General features: G+C 35.1%; 1 protein-coding gene across 1 annotated transcript in view; it reads left to right on the top strand.

The window, feature by feature from the left end:
• Window positions 1-583: 583 nt before the first annotated feature.
• Window positions 584-20,697, top strand: part of ALG13 (ALG13 UDP-N-acetylglucosaminyltransferase subunit) — an 88,061-nt gene continuing 67,947 nt past the window's right edge. Inside the window, 8 exon segments of the mRNA XM_077146969.1 lie at window positions 584-709; window positions 1,697-1,859; window positions 3,277-3,415; window positions 5,891-6,000; window positions 18,967-19,115; window positions 19,117-19,171; window positions 19,174-19,328; window positions 19,958-20,041. Coding sequence (XP_077003084.1) covers window positions 629-709; window positions 1,697-1,859; window positions 3,277-3,415; window positions 5,891-6,000; window positions 18,967-19,115; window positions 19,117-19,171; window positions 19,174-19,328; window positions 19,958-20,041 — 936 coding nt within the window. The 5' untranslated portion in view covers window positions 584-628.

Raw genomic sequence — 20,697 nt, 5'->3', positions numbered from 1 at the left:
ATCTGTGGTGTTTTGTCTTCCTGATGTGTAATTTTGTATTTTAAATATGGAAGGATTCAATGAATTGTAGATATAGGAGTCAGAATACATTTTATGAGGACATCAAGTCTTGCTACCTCTATTTCATATGTAACCCTTGCTAATGAAGATAATCTTCCCAGAGCCACTACAGAAAACTGGCCACTTAAGAACCAAAGCTGAAGATGTGCCCAGGTTAAAGTGCTAAAACAAAACAAAACACACAAACAAGAAACCCAGGCACTTCTTTTTCACATCTCAACAGAACGTAAGTAAAATCCTCTTTCAAATGCTCTCTTGGGCAAAAAAGAATCCCAAACCTCTATCACTAAAAGAACTGTGGCAAACACGAAGCTTAGGATAGCGTGCTAGGGTTGTTTTTTTTCCCACTCCTTTATCGTGCGGGCTCCATGAACTCGTACACGCAAAGGCCTGAAGACGATGATTAGCACATAGCAAACGCTCAGGAAGCCCAATAAAAAGCCTTAGTCTTTGACTCCGCCCTACTACTTTCCGCCCTTACCAATGAACGCTGTCGGCACAGCCCGCGTGACCCCCCCCCCGCTAACGTCACATCCGGCCCTTGCGATTCGGACTTCAGAACCCCGCGATGAAGTGCCTGTTTGTAACTGTAGGGACTACCAGCTTTGACGACCTCATAGCGTGCGTGTCGGCTCAAGATAGTATCCGAGTGAGTGGGGAAGGCGGGCGGGCGGCGGCTTCGCAGGGCCCTGCTTGGCTCAACACTCTCCGCAGCAAGCCTTACCGCTAACTAATTTCGGTCACCCTTCCCTGATCGCAGTGCTGCAAAAGAAATTCCTGAAGCTCTATCTCAGGTGCCACCGCCCCTTTTCTGGCTCCTCCCTGTGCCTGACCGGGCCCTCCTCCGGCTCCCTCTTCCCACTTCCCCGCCCAGCTTCGCCTGGCCCTTCCCCGCCTGCTCCTCCCCGTCTTTTCTCTGGCTCCTCCTTTCTGTAGCTTTCTCCCTCCCTTCTCCGCCTCCGCTTCTCCGCCTTCGGCTTCGCCCCGCCTTCGGCTTCGCCCTCCTTCCGTCTGCGCCTCCATTATGATCTCAGGCTCTCGTGCGCTTCCCGGGCTCCGCCTTCCCGCTTTCTAGTCCGCCCCGAAGGCCGCTCCTCGGCGTCCGCTTCTGGGGAAACTAGTCTAGGTCCAGCGGCGGGCGCTGGCAGCTCGGCTCGCAAACCCGCCTTTCTCTTTCCGCTCGGTCGGTTCACCCTCCCGCCTCGTGGAGCCCGCGGTTTTTCCGCGTCAGGCGTCTTCAGCTGCCGGGAAGCCGCCTGAGCGCGTGCTCCGCTTAGGACTCTTCTTTCTGCGACCAAATTCGTGAGGTAGAACCAGTTAATTTGGTGTTCAGCCTAGTTTTCAATAACTTTTCAGAGTCTTTACCTGGTGTCATATTTCTTACGGGACCGGTTATTTCAGGACTTGGTAAGCCCGGTCGCTGATACTTATTAGGGCTGGTGAAGTAGATTTCCGTATCCCAGAACGGGTCAAAGAATTATTTTTGAAAACTAACTAAAATCGGGCACAGGCTATTTGGCAGCCTATGCTCCAGTCGAAACACTGACTTTAGGGTTTCTTCTTGTTTGTTTGTTTGTTTGTATTCTTCCCCCAGTAGCCTGTTAAAAGGTCTACTTTTCCCCCCTCTCTTTTTCAGATAATCGAGAGACTTGGTTACAGCCGACTAATCCTACAGATTGGTAGAGGAACGGTAGTACCAGAATCATTCAGTACTGAATCATTTGCTCTAGATGTTTACAGGTACAAGAATTCGTTGAAAGAAGACCTTGAGAAAGCAGATCTTGTTATTAGTCACGCAGGTAAAGTGCCTTAGAATCTCAGGGTTCTGTTTTTGATAAACAGTAACTGAAACTTGAACAGCCCTGGGGTAAAATCCCCAGAATACCTCATTGTAGCCCCTTTGAATATAGTGTGAATTTGTTGAATATAACATTTGAGAAGGTTATTGGAGAAATTATTTTTTTGGTGGGTGAAAGGATGGGAAATTGGTTACTGTAACCCGACTTTTACAGTGAGCAACACAGGAACAACACATAGTTGATGCAATGTCACCTCATTGTCAGGTTTGAAATTAGTGTTTAAGTTTAGACCTGCTGTGCTCCTATTGAAGGAATGTTCAGTCTGCTGCCTAATGGAATTGATCATAGAGAAATTGGCTTTGAAAGAATCTTTACATGTCTGCTAAATGTGAGTATGGAAGGAATGCAGTTGAAAATCTTTTTTAACAGCTACAAATTGTGTAAGTCATTGCCTGCTCTTCAGAAACAATTCTTGATGTAGTTTAATCAGACTTCTAGTACCTCAAGAATTTCTTTTGGAGAACATTGCAATTTTGACTGCTTGTAAGAGAATGGGAGGAGTTTCTTGGCTCTTAACCTAAGTAGTTTGAGGAGACAAAAGTCCTTAGAAACAGACATTACCACAGATTTGTGATTAAAAATATATAGGATACCAGCTAGGCAGAACTTTTATAGCACTGTTATACATGCTTTGCGTGTATTAACTCATTTAATTTTCCCTAACAATCCTATGAACTAAAAAAATATTAGTATCCATTTTGCAGATGGGAAGCTGAGACACAGATTAAGTAAATTGTCCAGCCAGTAAGTGAAACAGACTTTTATCAATCTGGTGTTAAGAGTCTGTTCTCAACTGCTACCCTAGAGTAGTTTACCAACATTATTTATCTGTGCACTTATCAGTCTCCTCTGTCCCATTTAAAATAAATGATTTTAGATATCAAAGTTGAACTGGTCCTAATATTGTATATATTTGCTTGGGGGATGGTACCTCATAGTCAGAAACAAGGTTTTTCTTTACTGGTGCCATCACTACTGAAGGCTTCCTTTTTTCTGTGTGGTTTTGAATGAAAGTGACGTATAGCTTTACATACAGTTATGTTGGACCTGAATCTTATTTGGGTTCAAGCCCATTCCAGGACATTACTTTACTACAGGGCAAGTGGCAAAACTCTGAATTTTTAGACCTTAAAATAGTTGACAATTAAAAAGTAACGTATTTTTCAACTCCAGTTTATAACATTTACTAGACAGCAACAGATAACTGTACTTTTGTTACTTTGAATGCATAATTGAAAGTCCTGTTTGTAGTTGTGCCAGCAAAATTTCTCAACTTTTGATTTCCAGCTTATAAGGAATGGTGGAACATCTTAACTTGTTAAAAACGGTATTAACAAATTTTGATTAATTTTTGTAGGTGCAGGAAGTTGTTTGGAGATTCTGGAAAAAGGAAAGCCACTTGTTGTGGTTATAAATGAAAAGTTGATGAACAATCATCAGCTGGAATTGGCAAAGCAATTACACAAAGAGGGCCATCTTTTCTACTGTACCTGCAGGTATACTACAGAATGATTATACAACTGAACGCTTGTCTTAATTCCTCCCTAACTGTTCTTCTTACCCACTTACCTAACCTGTTTGTCTTCTCTGCTTCTTGCCTTCTCCTGCCTGTCAGTCTTTGGTTTTCTCACCTATAAAACCCTCTCAATTTATTTCCCACTTTGACTGTGATATGTGTTTATATTTCTTTGTGTATCTGTGACTGTCTGTGCACATGAATGCCAGAGAGAGAGTGTATGTGTATGTTTTCATCTGAGTGTACAAGTCTCAAAATATAAATTTTGCACTCATTGAATTTATATTTTCATTATTCAAGGAAGTCATTTGCTTATCTTAAATGAAGGTTTTTCCTTCAGTAAATCCACTGGAATCTTTAAATTTACTCATTTATTTTTTTCAACTACATCTAATATGTGGCTGGCACTACTTTAGATGCTGAGTATACAGTGGGAAACAAGGGAGTCCCTGCTCTCATGGTACTTATATTCTAGTGGTGAGAGACAGTAAACAATTTCACAAATAAATGTTCAAGATAATTTCACATAGTGAAAATGTGCTGTGAAGAAAATAAGAGAGGGTGATGTGATAGCTGGGGTGAAGAATAATAAGATAGGATGGATAGGGAAGGAATGACTGGGCATATGGTATTTGAACTGAGACCTGAATGATACAGTCAGAAAGAACACTAATTGCAAAGGCCCTAGGTAAGCAATGAGCTTGGAGTTGTCTGTTTGAAAAACAGGGAGAAAGTTAGTGTGACAGGAGCATAGTGAGCAAGGAAGAGTGTAATACAAGATGAGGCTTGGTGGGGATAGGTCATATAAGAGTTCTGATATTACTCTATGTTCAGTGAGAAGCCATTGGTGCATTTTATGCAGAGGAATACTTTATGGTAAGGAGTATTATTTTCTGGAACTATATTGTAATTCAGCAAGAACTGATCAACATCACAATAGAAGGATGAAGAAAATTGCTGGTTTGTTTTCTTAGTTTAAGTCACTAGAAGCTTGCCAAAGGGTCAGGTCAGTAACTCCTAATTCTTTAACTTTAAAACTTATCCTAATTTGATGTTTTTTTTTAAATACCTCATGTACATATTACAGAATATATATTTTTATGTTACAGTAAATTAAAATTGCTTTTTGAATAAAAAATAAAACCTAGAAGAAACTGGCTAGAATGTAATATGCTTTTCTTTTAATTTTATTGCTTCTGTCTCTTAGATATTCCAATAAATACTTGTTCATTTGTTAAATAAATATTTATTGACCACCTCCTATAGGCCAAACACTGTTTTAAGCATTTGGTATACATCAGTGAACATAATAAGACCTCTGTTCTCATTGAGGGGATCATTGATTGTTTCATGAGCAATTGTTGGTCCTCATACCTGTAGTGATGAAAGAGAAGGGATGTAAGGGTGGCTTTGTAACATAGGAGCCAATCTTAAAGTATTATAAGTCAAGGGATGAGCTAGATAATAAAACTTTTGTAGGCTTCAGATAATGGGTATATATGCTCTTGGGTAGTTGAGATTGTTAGAAGTTAAAATACTTTTTTCAAGAGGAATACATTCTCATCTTCCTAACTAGTTTATGCAAATCAATTTTTTCAAGATATTTGATGAGTATTTGCACTTTAAATACTAAATCAGCTTTGATTTTACATCAGTACATTAAAAGAGAAACATTGATTTCATAAACACATCTAACTTTTTTACTTAGGATGAATGGGAAGCCATACAAGTCTCCAGTTTTTTCATTTTTCACAGTTTTAGGGATCTTTCTTAAATTAATTTCAAGATAGTCACACATGACTATCTTGTGATCTTCTTGGCAGTAAGTATCAATAATTGGTAGTATTTTGGTTTTAAACTGGGTGGTTGTATATCTGTTCTAATTTTTAAGTGGTTGGTTTACTTAAATTTCTGAAGTGATAGTTTATGTAGTGGTTTAGGACCTTTTTTCCAACCTGCATGTGATTATTTATTGTTTAATTATGTATGGATTTATGATAGTAAATTACCAGCAACAAAGTTATTTCACAGACTTCATGTATGGCCTTGTAGTGTCCCCAGCTTATTTTTCTCATCTGGAGGCTTTTACCTTTGGTTTCATTTATTCTTTTTTCATATGTTAACTTTTCTTGAATTTATATCTTCCTACACCTGAGTAGTAGTATAAAGTCATATGACCATGTCTTTCATAAAATAACACTTCTGAAATACTTCAGTTGATATGAGAAAATTAATTTTGACATTGTGTTGAATTAATATTGACATTATGTAGTACTCTATTTTGCTTTAATTTTTCTTAGTATTTGTTACTATATTATTAAATATATAAATTCACATGTACGGTTTGAAAAGCAAACCTATATTCTTGAAAGTTAGAATCAGTCATCAAGTGGGCAGCAGATGAATTATGGAATTTTCTCCCATATTACTTCATATTTTTCTTCTTTTGTTTTAGCACGCTTCCTGGGCTGTTACAGTCAATGGACTTATCAACACTGAAATGTTTTCCTCCTGGCCAGCCAGAAAAATTTTCTGCATTTTTGGATAAAGTTGTTGGATTACAAAAATAAATGCTAAGCTCTCAACACTTAAAAATAACACCCCCCAAATCCAACCTCTGGAATGTGATTAAATCAAATATATATACAATATATATATTTGCAGAATGATATAAATTAATAAACTTTCTACATCTGTAGAAGGCATAGAAGATTTTACAGTGTGGACATTTGCATTTGGGTCCAAATTCTAACTGCAGTTTATTAAACCTAGATTTTCCCTAATTTTCATATTTTAGTAAAAGAGTTACATAGTGGGTATTCACAGGTTTTACCCTAGAATCCCAAATGGATTTGGAATTGTGAAAAAGTCAATGAAATTTGAAAAAATTTTTAAGATAAAGTGCTTGACAAGAACTATAAATGTAGTTAGTTTGATGTTCTTTAGAATGCAAAATAAAACAAACTAAAACATTTTTTGGATGAGGGTCAGCATCTGTAGCTTTATAATCTGAGGGGAAAAAAGCAAACAAAAAATGATAGATTGTGCTCTGGGATATGAAATGCTCAGTAATTGCCTAAAATAAGATTAACTGTCATATCAGTTGATAACAAACTACTTTTATCCCAAACAATAGAATGGAGTGGATGCATTAACTTTTTTCTCTAAACTATAAATAGAAAGTAGCAAAACAATCTTGCCCAATATCAAAGCTTTACTGGTTTGAGAAGAATAAATTTAAAAAAAGACTTCTACCAGTAAGTCTTAGTGTTTTTGTTTAAGGAACTCTTCTCACAGTGGTATTGAAACTTAATATAATGTCATAAAAAATTTAGAATTTACGTGCTTTTTTAAATTTATGTGCTTTTAAAATTTTACAGAATACTAATAGTAAGTGATTTGATAATAACATGGCTTTAAAATTCACAAGATAACTCAAGTAGATACATTATGAAATGCTTCTTGACTAAATGGTTTCAAGTCCTTTAAACTAGATTATCCCTAAATGTCCATAGTTCTCTGGCAGAAAGTTTAGATATATTTTATCCATAAAAATAGAACATTCATTTAAAAAACCTATCATATTATGATCCCATAATATTGAATGTTCCAAACATTTCACTTGGGATGCATTATATATTGTTTTTGTAGATTTGTTTTCCTGATTGTGTTTTACTTAGGCTAATATTAAAATAAATTCTTGCTAATGGTAGAAAGTGGTGGCTGAGAAGTGCTCTGGGTATCAGGAGGAAGCCAACTTGGATTAAAATTTTGCTGAGAATAATCTAAAAAGTGAGTAATCTAAATGTACATAGTTGAAAATCCATGGCACCATAGAAAGAATCTTGTTTCTGGGCCTTCTTTGTTTTTCTCATTGAAGGAAAATTGTAGCTTAGAATTTATGTTGGTCACTCAGTCTTTATAGATTTTTTATAGCATGAAGAAATAACCATAGAGAATCAAAAACAATGAAAGTGTCTTCTCAAACATTAGACATGTAGAAAGCCATATGGGCCCCCAAATGGTGTACTTTATTCTTTCCTACAAGAATACATTACCTAGATTCCATCATTTCATTTAGTGGAGGCTTAAGCCAGTGGTGTCAGTTCTGACTATAACTTTGTGAAATTTCGTATCATTTGTGGGGGTTTAAATCAAAGGATACCTTAGAATCACTTTGAGGCAGTAAGCCTTAAGATTATCCAGTCCAGTTCCATCCACTTTTCAGATGAGGAAAGGCCAGAGGTTTTAACTTGCCCAAAATAACATAGCTTTTGGCAGAGCTGCCAGTAGAAGCATCTCCTTGGCTCTGAGTCCTTGTTCTTTTTACCAGACCATAATAAGTTGTAGCTTTTTGTTTCTTTATAATTGCTTGCCTAGTTATTTATTTTAGTTATCTAATCCCTTCCAAGGAAGGTTTTTTGTATTTCCAGAAATTGTTTATTTTTCTGAGAAATTTCACACTTACTGGGTTTTATTTTGGGGTATGTCATCCCATTCTTTACCTAGGATGTAGAGTCACACTTAGAAACATGATTCCTCAGTTGTTTGGAATCTAGCAAAATACTATGGATAGGATTGATACTTGGACAAAGATGTAGTTAGGGAGTTGGAACAAAATTTAAAGATGAGCTCAAACCCCCTCATACATATAAGGAAACGGGGTGAGACAATTGTTACATTCCCATATTTAGTTCTTATGAAAAATTAATGCTAATCAAAATTCTCTTTGAAATATTTGCTCAATAAGTTAAATCTGTTTAATTTCATTACACAACTAACAGGACTTCAGTTTCTTGAGAAATCAGTGAGTAAGTGGAATGCTGAGTAGTTTTCTCTTAGGAGTATTTAATTTTCTAAGGATAATAAAGCAAAAGAAAGAGCTTAGCGTTTGGGGAAATGCACACTGGATAAATTCAAGGGTGAACGGATAATAGGAAATTTATGGTATTAGAGTAGGTGAAAAGTAATTTGAGATTGTAGGATGACCTTGTGAGGTAAGGGTTTTAAATGACAGTATGTGTTTATAATTTGAAAGGAAAGAGCTCAAGGATTTGATGTGGAGCTATTAAACATTTAAAATTAGACATTATCTAAAAGTATTATAAATATCTGTTTGTAGACATTTTAGAGCATTGATTTCTGTGCTTTTAAAGGTAAATTATATATCCACACGAAAGTATATTTAAAAATATACCACTTCTTTGGTTAATAGTTTGAGGAAGGGTTTTCCAGGATTAAAAATAAATCTTGAATGACTAGCCATTCAAGATAGTAATGTAGATATTTTTACATACATAGCCAGTAATGTAGATATTTTTTCTTGGCTCTTTATTAAGGTGTAAGCACTTAAGTTATCCCTCTTATTTGTTCATTATACAAAATTTTTCAGAAAGTAACCGAAACTGCATATAGTCTGAAAAATGAGATATCTAGGCAGATGATTTCATATAGATTTTGGGGAAAGATTTGGAATGGGTAGCCAAGATAGCATGTGGTGATAACTTTTCTGCCATACAACTAGTACTATATTTTCATGGGGAAGGCGAGGAATAGAAATAATAATTGTAGTTAATAACCATTGAGTGCTTAGTCTGTATCAGGTACTCTTTCAAGCAGTTTACATATATGAACCCATTTAATCTTTACAGTACCCTATGAAATAGTTACTGTCTCAGTTTGTGAATGAGGAAACTGAATACAGGATTTAGTCTGAAAAAGGAATTTTATGCTGCTTAAGGATCCAAGAGATAGTCTGGGAGTTTTAATTATAACACTGAATTCCAGGATATTTTCATCATTTATGGGAACAATAGGACAGAATATTTGAAATCAGGACTATCCCATGAAATTTAGATGGCATGATAGCCACAGGTATATAGAATGTTTCATCTTTTACATTGCTATTTAAAAGCTTGCTGAGTGCTACTTGTAGAACCCATGCAGAGAAACTCCCGTTTGATTTACCTGATTGTAAATTATTTACTGAGTTTCTTCTAAAGTATTTCAGCTCTAGGGTTCAATTTTTGGTCCTTTTTTCTTTATTATTTCTTGGTATTTTCATTACTCCTAGAACTTACATGACTTTCTATATCTCCCACCTCTGATATAAGCTCCTGACTGGTACAGCCAATTGCATTTTGGTCATGTTTGAGTAGTTATTTGCTAACCAACTCAAACTAAATTTGCCCCAAACTAAAATATTTCCCCTTTTCATCTTTCTGAGATCTTTATCTCTATTAATGGTGTCATCATCTAGTCAGTCCTCCAAGTTTTAACTCTTACCCCTTATATCTAATTGGTCATCAGATACTCTTCAGGTCTACCTCCTAAATGCATATTTATTCATTCACTCTTTTAATATAAGTATATAATGAGATCTTTTATCAGCAAGCCTTAAGACATGATTTCTGCTCTGGAGGAGATCTTATTATAGTATAGTTGGAGAGGAAGTATGTCTTGAAACATGCTTGATTCCTCTGAAACACAGTGGGTTTTCCATAAATAAAGGATGTACTTTTGTGATGTATATATTTTCTGATTTTGATGAAGATTAGGTATTGGTTCTAGGACACATTTACTCCGCACAGACTTTGACTTAAGTATCTAGTATGTCTCTTGTTCAGAAGAGAAATCACATTGTATAGCGAAGTTTGTAGATCAAGTATTTACAGGAATAATATCTAAAACAAAACAGTGCCAATCCTATGCTGTATCCTAATGGTATTTAAGAATCTGCCAAATAATGGTACCTATTGGGGATTTGTGGTAAAATTTTATGTGATGTTAAAAATCTTACACATAGAATGCAGCAGCTATAGTATTTCTGTAAAAGATGTGATGAAAGGCTTAGGATAGCCACCGAAGGAGAGTTGATTTAATTATTTGTTAAATAGTTCATTCTGCACAGAATCCTTTATTTTGTGTCATTCAGTTATTTCTTAAATTTTTGTTAGGTGGCCAGATGAAAGGTGGACAAATAAATCTATCTAGCTCCAAATGGGAATATAGGATACATTCTTCTTGAATTTGGTATTGATTCTTAGAGAATCTTTTGAGGGCTTTCTTGTACCATTATGCACCATCTATTTTGGTATTTCGCTTATGTCTTGCCTTTGTTTATGGACTTTTACCACTTCCCAGCCAAAATTGTTTCTTTTGATGGCTGCAGTCCTATTCTCTAAGGCAAAGATTCTTAAGTGTCCTTGGGTCATGGAACCTTTAAACTATTTAAAACAACTCTTCCCTACGTACACATAAACACAGTTTTGCAGTGAATTTCAGGGAGTTTACAGGCACTTTGAGGCCCCAGGTTAAGAATACCTAGATTGAGGCCAACTTCAGTAACTTCATTCCTTGGCCATTGTTCATTAATATTCTGGTGGTAAATCCTAAATTCTTATAATTAAAGCCTATTGATTAGGTACATTTAAATTTAGCATTCCCAGTTTTTACAATATTACATAAATTATAAACTCATCAAATTTAAAACCTATGAAACAACACCTTTTGAAACTAACCTTAATGTTCTTGTACTATTAACTCAATGTCTATATGTATTGTTTCATAGCACTGTTTCTAATTGATAAAAAGAAATGAATGGATTTTTTTTCATTTGTAGAATGAGAATGTACTACATTAGCCTATTTGTTGAAGATGACCAATGAAGCAATGCAGTCATTCTGATGTACTCGTTTTCTTTCAAGGTTGCTTGTTTAGTACTTGTTTGCTAAATTCTGATAGTTACTCTTAGAATGATGTTTGTCAGATAATGTAAAGTGAAAGGGCATATATTGAAGCTTTCTCACTTTTCATTTCCCCTTTTGAAAAGGAGAACATACTGGTCGTTTATCCACTGCCAATGTGAATTGGGTGGATAATACACTGCTAAAATTTAGGAGTGAAAAATATTCCAAAATCTTTGGGATGAATTAGTAATTTTCTGAATCTCAGTTTTGCTATTTGTGAATTAAAACTAGCTTCCCTAATAGGTGATTTCTAAGATACAAAATCAGCTGTGTGTCATGTTTGAAAATTTTTAAATACTGATAAAATAGTACATTTTTTCTTGATTAGAATTTTTTTATTTTAAGAAATAGGAATAAGGTTAGAGATGTTTGCCTAGAAGTCACAATATATGTATGGTCCTAAATGATACAGAAAGCAGAGTCTTCATTGAATTTCATGTTTAAAGACATATTCGATCTCTACCTGGGATTATGGTTAAAGTTAGAGAATTCAAGTTTATTTAAAAGTTTAAACGAAAAATAATCTTTCCAGTGTTTTAAAACAAAAGAAAATTATGTCTTTATTCTTCCTCTCCCCAATCTCCTGTCTCTATACTGGCCAGACTCTTTAATTATCTTAAATTAAAAAAACAAGAAAACAACAACTAAACACAACCCTCAGTAATCCTGTGCCAGTATGATACACTTTTTTTAAAAAAGTGGTATTTCCCTAATCCTTATTTTTTGAATCTGTATTCTAATATAATGCTTCATGTAGAAGTGGAAAGAGAAAGAAATGAAGGCAAGTGGTTCTTGTTAATGTTTATTCCATTTTGTGTTTCTGAACATGGATCACTACTCTGAGAAATCCATCCTTTTTCTTATCTTTATTTTCTTCTTCCCAAAACTTGAGGTGTGTGTGTCCAAGTTTTGATTTAGAACCATTGGGTTAGAACCTTTTTGTCATAAATGATGCTTTGCTAATTCTGTTTGAATGTCCACCAGGAAATGAAGTGGTGGGTTCTAGTTTCAAGGTGCTGTTAAGAAATATTTTTTTAAAAAGTTTACCATTGTATTTTCAGTAATGAGAGACTTTAAAAATAGATTCTATGGTATTGAGGAATTATTTCTCCCAGTTGATCCCATGTTATTTGGTAATAAAAATAATTGAAATAAATTATTTGGTACTAAGTGCTTTAATAACCAATTGCCTCTTCATCAGGCTCTGTCACAAGTTGTATATAATATTCTTGTTATTTTAAACAATTTAGGGCTGTTTATTTCATTTGGTGAGGTCAGATTTATCATTTACTTTGTATGTGTTAGCCCCACTTTTTTCCGGGATAATAGGCAAATCTCCCTAAAGCTATCTTTATAGATAATGTTGATCCCAAATTTGATCATGTAAATCACAAATTTAACCATGTAAAGAGAGAGCAAATTTTTATCCACCATTGAATCATGGGGAATCACAATCCTTAAACCTGAAAGAAAGCTTAGAAATCCTGCAACCCATCTCCTTCATTTTACAGATGAGAAAACTGACCCTCAGAGATTAAAGTAGCATCACCAAGCTCATATAATATTCTTTTCATGATACCTTACTGCCTTTCAGAAACAAAAAAAAATAAAACTCAAGCAATATTTCCTGTACAGATACAACCATATCTTGTATGCAAGAGATAATATATGCTTCAAAAAATAATTGCAAGCATGTTACTTCATTTAGTTGGTTGAAACATGGTGTATTATCTTAGAATTAAAACTGCTAATGGTCATATGTTGTACTACAAAGAGTTTCCCCACTTGATAACTGAAAGAAGAAATAATTGTATCAGTTAAACCACAAATCACATTTCAAGTTTAATTTCATTGTAAAAAGTAGTTATTACAAAATTAAAGTCCATCAATTTCATGACAGGTCAAATGTGTTATTTTAATTTTTTTCAATTTGTTTTATTTTACCCTCTGCCTAGAGGTGCAGTGCCTAAAACATCTTCAAGGTAATTATTTTTCATTTCAATGTCTTCCTATTATTTCAGATGTCAAAGGAAGGAACCTAATCATGGATGAAGAAACCTCTGACAGGGGCCATAGTTGGACTTTGGCTTGATTTCCAGTAGAATTTAGGTGGAATTGTTCTGGTTCTTAATCTGTTTTTTTTTTTCTTTTTTTAACCCAAGAATAATTTCTTATTGAGTTAGATTTTGATCATGGAGAAATTTCTAGAGCAGCATTTCTCAAACTTTGAAATGTTTAATAGATGATATATGGGGAAAAGGAAAGGTTTGGAAAAGATCAAGTCAAAGAAAGTTAACACAAAGCAAACTTAAAGCCTTTATTATTGCATGCAATGTTTTCAGAAGTTTGGCCTTGGAATCCTGTTTTCAGGAACACTTATAAATAACTTGTAGAACACATTGTTCTAGAGCAATAGTTCTCAATCTGTGGGCCCCAGACCGGCAGCATAAACATCACCTGGGAAAGTGTTAGAAGTGCATGTTCTCAGATGTGCTAAGTCAGAATCTGGGCGTGGAGCTCAACAGTCTGTCCATACGTTCTCCACTGAGAACCACTGTTCTGCAGGTTTATAGGATTAGCGTACTTTGTGGTAGAGGAATGATTGAAGTCAATTGGGATTTCAAGTGCAATAGTATTTCAAAGAACAGTATCAAATACCTTGAAATGGCTTTTTGTTATCTACAGGATGGAGTTAAGTATTGTCCCACAGGTCTTTCTAAAAAATCCTATTAATTTGGGGTACATAACCTTTTCTTTACCTCCTCTGAGCCATTGTTTATACCGTTTCTGCTCTGGTATGCCATTACTATTCTTTATAAAAAATCAGGAAACCATAGTGATCATCCCAGTACTAGTACTGATTGTGTGTGGAAACTTGGGCAAATCTTGTAATTGTTCAAAACCTGTTTCTTCATCTATAAAATAAGAACTCACTTCCAGTTGTAAAGTTTTACTTGTATCATTTATTTTCTCCATTTATTATGCTATTCTGTTTCTTATCACTGAATAAAGGTTTTAAATTTAATTTTTAAGGTAATACATGTAAATAATTTAAAATATTTATTCTAAATATTTTAAATTCTAAGTTCTGAAAAGAAATAGTCTTATGTCCCACTCCTCCCATTTCTGATCCTGCCTTCCTATATTTAAGATATTACATTATTGTATATACTTTTAAAATGTTCAACCTGGGTTTTTTTTCCTTTGTGTTATTAAAAAAAAGCTGCTTTTAAAAATTTTGGATAGCATCTATGGACTTTGTACTATGGAAGAGGAGGCTCTATCTTCCTCCTTTATTTTCCTCTTCCCTCTCTTCCCATTTCCCTTCTCCTAGTTTCGTTTTATCAGTTTTTATGAGATCAGTTTTCAGTGTTGACAATATGATTATATAAGTGCAGTATTGCTCACATCTGAGCCATGTATTACGTGTTCAATGATTACATTCCTTTTCTGTAAAACTTTTCTCATTTTGTTTTTCATTTGTTCAGTTTTCTATGGAAACATCCCCAAATTCTCCAACAGAAGTGTACATCTCTCCTCAATATGTAAAAAGACATCAAATTATTGGTGACTTTTATTTTTTGAGAAGTCTGTGCTTGTTTTCTGCCTTTTAATCCAAAGTGGTTGTTCTCTAGTCCTGCTGAATATCTGTCCTTATCCCAGAAATTCCCTTTGCTTCTCATGTTGAATCCCATTTGAACTGTATGCCTCCCCATTTTTGTTTTGTTTTGTTTAACTTCTGTATTTTGCTGCTGAAATATTCTCTGTAGCTTACTAAGAAAAGGTGGTAAGTTTTTTGAGGTCTTACATGTCTGAAACTACTCTCCCTCTAATTGATAGTTTGACTGGTATAGAATTTTAAGTTGGAAGTAATTTTCCTTAAAATCTTGAACTCCATTGTTTTGTAGCTACTAATGCTTCTGTTGAGAAGTCTGTTGTTAATTATGTTATCTTTTGTTGTTATCTTTTGTACATGACCTGTTTTTATCTTTTGTTGTTATCTTTTGTACATGACCTGTTATCTTTTGTACATGACCTGTTTTTCCTCTCTGAAAGCTTTAAGATCTTCTCTTTAGTTCTTAACTTTATTTCATTATTATGTGCGTTGCTGATCCTTTGCCTTTCATTGTTCTGCCTACTTCATGGATCCTTTCACTCAATCTGGATACTCTTATCCTGCAGTGCTAGAATTTTCCTTATATCATGCTTGTCCTCCTCCTCATCATCTCTTTTCCATTTTCTTTATCTCCTCTAGGCCTCCTATTGATTAGATCTCTTTCCTGGATTGATCCTCTGATTTTCTTTTTTCTCTCTAGTCTTGTTGTCTTGCTTGTTTATGAACTCCTCAATACTAAATTCTATTCCTCCTTACTTCTTTTTCTCTATTTTTAATTTACATATAGTAAAATTAGCATTTTTCTTGTTCAGTTCTGTATATTCTGACAAATGCGTAGTCATGTAACCACTACCACAATCAGGATACAATTCCACCCCCATACATTCTTTCTTACAACCTCTGTGTAGTTAACTCTTCCAGCAACCCCAACCACTGTTTTCCTCTCTTACACTTTTGTCTTTTCTGGATTGTCATATAAATGTATTCTTTCACTTAGCATGATGTATTTGGGATTCATCCCTGTTCTTCTATGTATTAATAGCTCGTTATTTTTTATTGCTTAGTAGTGTTCTGTTGTGTGAATGTATCATAATTTGTCCATCAGTTGAAAGAAGTTTTAGTGGCTCATGATTATAAAGTTTCTATAAACATTCACATTCAGGTTTTTATGTGAACATAAGCTTTCATTTCTTTAGAGTAGATACCTAGAAGTGGGATTGTTTGGGTCATGTGGTAACTCTCATATTTAACTTTTTTTTTCTTTGCTGTATGGCAGGGTCACATTTCATTCTTTTTTCCGTGTGAATATCCCCTTATTGCAGCACCATTTGTTGAATTTTTTTGTTTTTGTTTGGTTTTTCATTTGTTTGTCTGCTTGTTTGTTTTTGGAAAGTGCATGGGCCAGGATTCAAACCTGGGTCTCCCACATGGCAGGTGGGAATTCTACCACTGAACTACCCTCGTACCCCCTCTTATATTTAACTTTATAAAGACTGCTCAATGATTTTCCAGAGTATATCTACCATTTTATATTCCCACCATCAATTTATGAGAGTTCCAGTTGCTCCACATCCTTGTCATTTGATATTGCCAGTTTTTATTTTATTTTAGCCATTGTAATGGGTATGGTGGTATCTCTTTTTTTTTTCTTACTATGATTTTAATTTACATTGCCCTAATGCCTCATGAGATTGAATGTTTTTGCATGTACTTAGTAGCCTTCCATATATCTTCTTTGGTGATAAGTGTGTTCAGATCTTTACCTTTTTTTTTGTTAACAACTTAATTGAAGTTAATTTACATAACCACAAAATTCACCAGTTTAAAAATAACTCTTGCTCTTCAAAGGACAGGGAGAAAGTGAAAAGACAGCCCAATAGGAGAAAAAAATTATAAGTCATGTATCCGATAAAAAGAGTTGTATTTAGAACATATAATGAACTATTACAACTCATAAAAAGACAACCCAATTAGAAAACGGACAAAGGATCTGAATAGGCATTTTTCCAAAGCTATACAAATGACTGATAAGCACATGAAAGAATGCTCAACCTCATTAGCCTTCTGAGAAATGCAAATTGAAATGACAATGAGATAGTACTTCACACATACTAGGATGGACAGAGTTAAAAAGATGGACAATAATGAGTGTCAGAGATGACGTGGAGAAATTGGAAACCTCATACTCTGCTGGGAGGAATGTAAAATGGTGCAGGTTCAGTGGGAAACAGTCGGGCAGGTCCTCAAATGTTAAACATGAAGTTGATATATAATACACCAGTTCAACTCCTAGGTATATACCTGAGAGATTTGAAAACATGTTCACACAAAAACTTGTACAGTATTGAAGATTTTTTCCCATGCTAAAGCTTTTTTGTTGAATAATTTATATTTAGGTCTATGATCTATTTTGAATTATTGTACAGATTGTAAGGCATAGGTTGAGGATTATTTTCTGCATATGGATATCCAATTGTTTGATTTCTATTTGATGAAAAATAGTATTTTTCTCCATCGAATTGCTCTTGCATCTTTTGTCAACAATCTATTGACCATACTTGTGAGTCTGTTTTTGCGTCTTTCCTGTTTTTTTTCTATTTTGTTTTCTATCTACCTGTCTCCACTTTTTCTTCTCTTTGTTTCCAGCTCTTTTTTCCTATTGCTTTTCTGTTTATCTCCCAATTTTCCCTTCCTCCATTCCCTTCCTGAAAATGAAGTTTTTATTTTTTTATCTTCATTATTTTTAGCTTAAAAATAGATAGGATTTGTATTTTTCTCTACAAGTACAAAATGCCAAAAATGAATTAACTTTTAAATCACAACCCCTAATTAATTTTTCTCGGTGAATTAGTGGCCTTAAAGAAAGATGGTGGTCCTTCCTGGCAAACCACTTGTTTAAGAACTTTTGTGAAAGAAATCACTTTCCCAGTGTTAATGGTTTCTTTTAAAAAGAAATTAGTTAAGGTAGTTTGATTTGGTAAGGAAAGGTGGACTTTCATTGCTTTATCTACCAGTCCTAACTTTTATTTCATTCCTAAGTTATAATATTGATTAATTTCTTTTAGGTGGCACTCGTAATTACTACTGGATCTACAGATACAAGAAGAGTAATTTTGAAACAAGCTTAATTTTGCAGCTTCTTCAAAGCCAGATTTTGATTTAGATTTAAATTATTTTTCAACACTTAAATACAGAAAGGAATTGGATTTTTGAATTTAATTACAATGAGGAGGCAATTGATAGTGGAATCAAGTAATACAAGTGTCCAGTCCTATCACTTCTATAAAATGGGGACAGGTCTCATTTTATTTTGGTTTTCTTAGAATCCAGAGAAGTTTTTCTGGAAAAGTGCCATAACAAGACATTGAATCAAGCTCTCATGTTCATTGCCTCTCATACCATGCCATAAGCATTTTAAATATAGCCCATTAGAAAGTTTATAATATACTCTTTTCATGGTGTTTCAATTAAAATGTCATTGTTTCCATTTTTAAGAAATGTTTTGCATTTTCACAAAAAATACTTTTGTTAATTCTGTACAATAGTTTTGAGACATTGTTCAAGAATCTTATCTGGGTAGCTAATAGATTTAGGTTCTGTGAGTTTAGCAGAGGTTATTATCTAGAACTAAGTGAGATTACGTAAACTCCACACCTGAAATGTCCAGATAATGCTTTGGTACTTTAGTTTGCTTGAACTATGATCTCTGGCCTTGGAGGTAAAGGAAGGTCTGTTTCCCACCCCGTTTTGTTTTTTTAAGATATTCTTAATGCAAAAGCTTACTGGTTAATTAGGTTCATTTTTTTTTCCTCATCTTCCTGAAACTATGAAGGAAGCAGGGAATTTGGGCAGATACTGGAGTTGAACATTTGGGCAGCGATTTTAAAGAAATGTAATGTGGGCCAGGCTGCATGACACACACCTGAACCTTATTGCAGTCCATTTGCAGCCTCGTGCAGCAGTTGCCCTGAGTTAAGTTGCAAACACTGCTCCCTTTTGGTCTCCAGAGCTCAGCTGCTTGTGCATACCTCCCTCAACCTTGGGCTGATTAGGTTAATCCCACCCTTCTCTAACAAGGTAGCTCTGCCAGCACCTTCTCCCTTCAATGTCTCCTCAAGTCAAGTGCCCTATTCCTAGGAGCATCGGCTCTTTCTCTTCTTTTCACAGGGTCCAACTTGTCCCGTGCAAGCCAGCCCTTGGCTTCTGCTTTTGAGAGGTGCCGAGATGCAGCGCTGACTTCAACTGCCTTCTCATGCCTAGACTTTCAGTTGCTTTCTGGATACCTGCATAAGCCAGCCCTTGTCACCGCTAACCATTCCTACCTGCATTCTGCTTTTCCCTTGTTGCTACGCTTCTGTTCCTTTATCCCTACCTTCCTTCTGTGCACAATGCAGAAAGGATGGAAAAAGTACTGCGGCCAGAAGTCTCTGAATGAGGCGTCCATGGATGACTATTTAGGCAGCTTAGGGCTGTTTCGAAAGCTGACTGCCAAGGATGCCTCTTGTCTCTTTCGGGCTATTTCGGAGCAGGTAAACGGAAAACAAATATGTCAACCCTATGGTGGAATTTTCAGAGTTTGAGGCTTGATATGGTTCGGTAGTTAAAGACCCGAGACCCATGAAAAGGTTCCCCAACTGTTACAAAACAAAAACAAATCCTCTTTTCTCTTTCCTAATGGAAAAAAATACCCAGGCATATCAGGTCCTAGAAAGAAGGCTTTCTGCTTATTATGTTAGATGGTGTGCATGTCTTTGCTGATTAGTCCAAATATATTATTGTGCCTCTTCTGTTTTCCAAATGCCTGTTTGAATTGTAGGAGCAATAAGATAATGGGCTTAAAGAACTTTGAGATGTAACTTACTCCTATAAGCACTTCCTGCTTCCTCTAAATTGTATGCCTAAGGACAATTTTATAAGCTGTGCCTTATGGAAATAATAAAAAAAGTGGGAGTAGCAATGGAGGGGAAGACCATGACAGATATATCCCTTCCCAATCCTACTAAAGATGATTAAACAGGTTTTAGTAAGATCAGGATTTAGTTTCCCAGTTTCCTATTTATGTTCTCAATAAAACACTTAAGTGTCCATTTCATAGTCTTAATGTCAAAGCTTCTATTTCAAATGACTGCTGATTATGAGTTGGTCTTTCTCTTTTCAGTTGTTTTGCAGCCAGGTCCATCATTTGGACATCAGGAAGGCTTGTGTCTCATATATGAGGGAAAATCAACAAACTTTTGAGTCTGTGAGTAGAATATATACCCAGGGGAGAGTTGTCTGTAGAGTATGTAGCAACTGAGAAAATGGATTTTGAGCATTTACATGCAAAAACTAAATTTTATCATGCAGTCTTTGTTTCTCTCAGCCAATGTTGAATTCCCAGCTGTTTTCCCTCTAGTTAGTATACTGTGGGCTGCCTCCCAGAATTAAGTTGTTTTGTACTGTAATTAAAATTAAGGAAAAGGTTAATCTGTATCCTTCCCATTACTTGCTTCCTTCCCCCTACAAAAAAAAACCTAAAATGTTACTTTTTGACTGCTGTTTTGTATTATCCATACCACTGTTTTCTTAAATAATTTTTCAAAGTTCATGACACTAAAGATTTGGTTATATTAATATAAATGGGAGCCATCTCTGTTCTCTTGTCTAATCTGTGTACAATAACCTTCAACCAGTCAATTGATTTGAGACTTAATTATAAGGAAACAAATTGGTCCCAAACATTTAGTCTTTTCATGTGACAGGTTGTGGTAATTGAAACTTTGCCACTAATAGTTGACTTAAAGTGAAACAACTTCTAGAGGACACCTTCGTAAATGTTCAAGTATTTGAATTCTTATTAACAAAACTGAAGGTTTTATCAAGCTCTGATTTGAAGTATGCCCTTTCATGTGGTTTTTA

The sequence above is a fragment of the Tamandua tetradactyla genome, chromosome X (assembly GCF_023851605.1).
Source record: "Tamandua tetradactyla isolate mTamTet1 chromosome X, mTamTet1.pri, whole genome shotgun sequence".
In the NCBI taxonomy this organism is placed as follows: domain Eukaryota; kingdom Metazoa; phylum Chordata; class Mammalia; order Pilosa; family Myrmecophagidae; genus Tamandua; species Tamandua tetradactyla.
The sequence above is the reverse complement of the archived record's forward strand: the minus strand, read 5'-3'. Positions and strand labels throughout refer to the sequence as shown.